The 3,777-nt window shown below is 35.6% G+C and overlaps 1 protein-coding gene across 1 annotated transcript; it reads right to left on the bottom strand.

The window, feature by feature from the left end:
* Positions 1-957: 957 nt before the first annotated feature.
* LOC122800106 (myeloid-associated differentiation marker homolog) lies at positions 958-1,860 on the bottom strand. The gene has a single exon (XM_044069628.1). It carries the CDS (start codon positions 1,858-1,860, stop codon positions 958-960), a length of 903 nt encoding a protein of 300 aa, XP_043925563.1.
* Between the last annotated feature and the right edge of the window lie 1,917 nt (positions 1,861-3,777).

The raw sequence follows: 3,777 nt of genomic DNA on the forward strand, positions 1-3,777 counted from the left end.
CACAACTGAAAAATGGAAATTAATCTCTAAAAAGTTACTTGAGACCCAGCATTTAAATAACTTATACCCATATGTACTAAATATTGCTGTACAGGAAAACAGCCATGGTTGCCTCATTACCAAAAGTATCCTTAGACATTTATACCATTAAAGTAGACATCAGACATGTAGTACAATGCATTTGATATGGAATACAGCAGTAATACAAAACAGTAAAAATGACATTTACTATTAGCAACAGCACATACAGAAATTATCGTATCTGATAAAGAAAATACCAAAGAAAATTGGATCTTCATCAAATGTGTACACATACAGTGATTCCACATCACCGACAGATAAATATTTATATGTCTAATATGAAAATTATTAAAATGCTATCACCTTCTGTGATATTATAATAATTTTCATATCAGACATATAAATATGTCTAATATGAAAATTATTAAAATGCTATCACCTTCTGTGGTATTATACCCTAAGATCAGTGAACAATTTAGGGTGACTAAAGAATATTGTAATTATCAAGGGAATTAAAACTACAATATGCATAACTCTCTCTGTCAAATATAATGTGTGCACATACACTCACACACACACACACACACACACATATATATATATATATATATATATATATATATATATATATATATATATGTATGTATGTATACACACACACGCACACACACACGCTCACGGATATATTGATATATAAACAATACCCACTTTATTGAGCATCTGTTTCTAATAGTAGGAGCTACAGGAAGGCATCAGTTATTCACAGCTTTTAAAGCTTAAGCTAAGTTCAACTAATGGAAAGAAGTTATTGATCATTCACTTTAGGCTAAATTCAAGTCTTAGAAGTCCTTCTTATATATTGTATTTCATATTTATTTGTGGCTGAGTTTTGCCTTTTTTTCTCTTCATGTTATTTATTGTCAGAGCCGGCTTTAATCATGTTGTTTCAACTCTCAAGCACATTTTCTTTAGAGAGTAAACACAATCAAGAGTGTATGCAATTAGATTTAACCCAGTCATTACAGCCGCAATCACAACTTTCATCCACCTGCAGTCCTCAGCTGTAGAGCACTTCTGTTCCAGCTTGTCATCGATGAAATTTGTCCAATACGCTATCGCAGAGATGTACAAGAGAACAGAAAAAGTGCTGAAAGCAGCAAGAACTCTACCAAATGGAAAAGGACATTTTCCAGTACATTCTGCAATCACTATCACTATGACAGTAAATGACCACAGAGAACAGGTACAGTAAACAGCTATGCACCACCAGAAGAAATGGATGTTTTTGAATGTTCCTGTGTCTTCTTTATCTACACTAATAAAAATAATAATGCTGGCAAACACTTCAAACACCTTCAGGAGGCCCAGGCTGGATGCCATGTATCCATGTTGTTCATTTTGCTTCATTTTAATTAGATACACTTCAGCTCCATAGGCAAGACAGTTCAGACAAGAAAATGCTGTGGCTGCAATCATTGCAATGCAATGATTTCTATTCATTTGTGTGAGGCACTCCATGTTTCTAATCACAAACAGAGGGAAGATGATTGCTGCGGCACCATTCATAAATCCACCAAATGAGGCAACTGTAATGGGCAAATTTTTCCATGATACTGGCAGTATGGTCTGGAATTGAGTAAACTCAACAAAGAAAATCAGGATAGTCAGAAGGAAAAATGAGCCCCAAGTTGCTTTGCAGAAGATCTCATACAGGTTTCTGTTGGTTCCTTCAGTGTATATTCCCAAACTAAAAGCAATGCAACCAAACAAAATTTCCATCAAACGAACAATTGCAACTCGGGTAGTAAGAACACTCCAGACTCTTAAGACAACCGGCATTGTTCCAAGCAAAATCTTATTTCTGGTTACAGACTGCCTTCTGCTTAAGAACTTCTCAGTTTTTCATTTCTGGCTATTAATTTGAAACACAGTTTAAGCCAGACTGCAGTAATACCAAAATATTTGCATTTAATACGTATGGTTCAGATGTCACAGGTTGTTTCTAGGGGTCACAATAATGCCATCTAGACCCAGTGACTTTGTTCACAAAACATTTATCATTTTCTATGTAACAGAAAGTAGTAAGTACAGAGCAGTGTACCACATTTAAATAATTCAGAAGTCAGCAGGTACCCGTGAGCTTGTTCTATATGTGATGTTGATAGTGAATGCAGTGTTCATGTGCTCTGACAAAGTGACCACAACAAAGTGGCTGAACCTCAAGACACTTCGCATTTTTTTTCCATCTGCATTATTGTACTAGTTATCAGTCTCAGAGTCATACCTCTCAACTGGTCAACATTTTGCAGAGTGATTAGATAGATTTTTGTCTTAGATGTTTGGTCTGCTTTTCATAAAACATGCATAAAATTTGTGTTACTCTGGCAAATTATTAAGGATTGAAGACACTAAATAATGATATACATTTCAGTTTCAGACTTCGTATCATTCAGGAAAAACACGCTAATGCAAAACCTGTTATTTTGTCAATGTTCCAAGTTCTCTGATTTTGTGCTTTTGTCCTTCCATTTATTTTTGTCTTTGTCCAGAACTCCTGTTCTAAGAAGTTGCAAGGTATACTCAGAGTATACGAAAGTGCGACCTGGGCTACTAACAGCAAATCTTAAACTGCTTATTAATAAAAGATTATTTGACATAAAGCTGTCCAGCATCGCATGGTATAATGTAATCATGATACGGCATAGACATAAACATTAGTATGGTGTAGTCAAAACTTTTATTTGCATTTAGGACCCCATAAATCCGCCATAAAAAAAAAACATGCTACATATAATTTAGCTCTCAGTGACTAGGGAAGATCTGTCTTTAAAATGACGTACCAATGACTAAACTAAAACCATCTTTATATTTTTTTATTTGCCTACTATTGATATTGCAAAATAAAATGGTCAATATATGAGACTCACGCAAAAGAAGAAAGCAGAAAGATGAATGTATACCCTATTGAAACTGCCCAAATGAATCATGCAGTGTAACATTCTTGAATGTTCTTGCCTAGTTTGCAGTTAAATTAGGCAACTAAATGGAGTAGTGCTAATTATTCCACATAAGTCATATGATAGATACTCTAGCAGCATGCAGCATATAATTAGCCAGCTGAATAGTAGGCAGTGTTGTATGCATGCCTGTCTAATCGATTCTGCAGTTGACTGAATTTTGCTACAGCTGCCTTGTGTTTACAAGCAGTTTAGTCTGCATTTCACTTTGGTTATGATTGTATTAACGTGGAGCAGTACATGTAAGTATGTGAGCATGTGGGGACAGAGCCTCCCACGTTGAAAGGTGTGTGCGTGTGTGTGTGGGTGTGTGTGTGTGTGTGTGTGTGTGTGTGTGGGTGGGTGGGTGGGGTGGCAAAGCCACATAAACACTTCTTATGTGCTGAGACTCTAGCTGTCTGAGGCATTAGGTACTTCACAGCTTTTAAACACTAGACCTTTTTTGATGTATTGCTCTGTACAAAGTTGAGTGTTGATCTCAGACATTACAGTATATTTCAATTTTTGTGTTTATTTTTACCTAGAATTAAAAAGAAAGATGCAGAAATAATGAGATGGAAGAAGATCTGTAGTGCATGTTTACAAGTACAATGCCTTGAAATCTGGTGGATGTTTTAAAGGGTATTGATGGGCACATTTGGCTTTTTACAGCAGTATGGAGTTCTGTACTGTGACATTGATGTTGCTTTGCACTGGTGTGCTGTGTATGTAAAAACCTTCCCTATGTTTTAAATGGTAT

Source organism: Protopterus annectens, chromosome 4.part0, assembly GCF_019279795.1.
Source record: "Protopterus annectens isolate FY-2018-M chromosome 4.part0, PAN1.0, whole genome shotgun sequence".
NCBI classification, from domain to species: Eukaryota; Metazoa; Chordata; order Ceratodontiformes; family Protopteridae; genus Protopterus; species Protopterus annectens.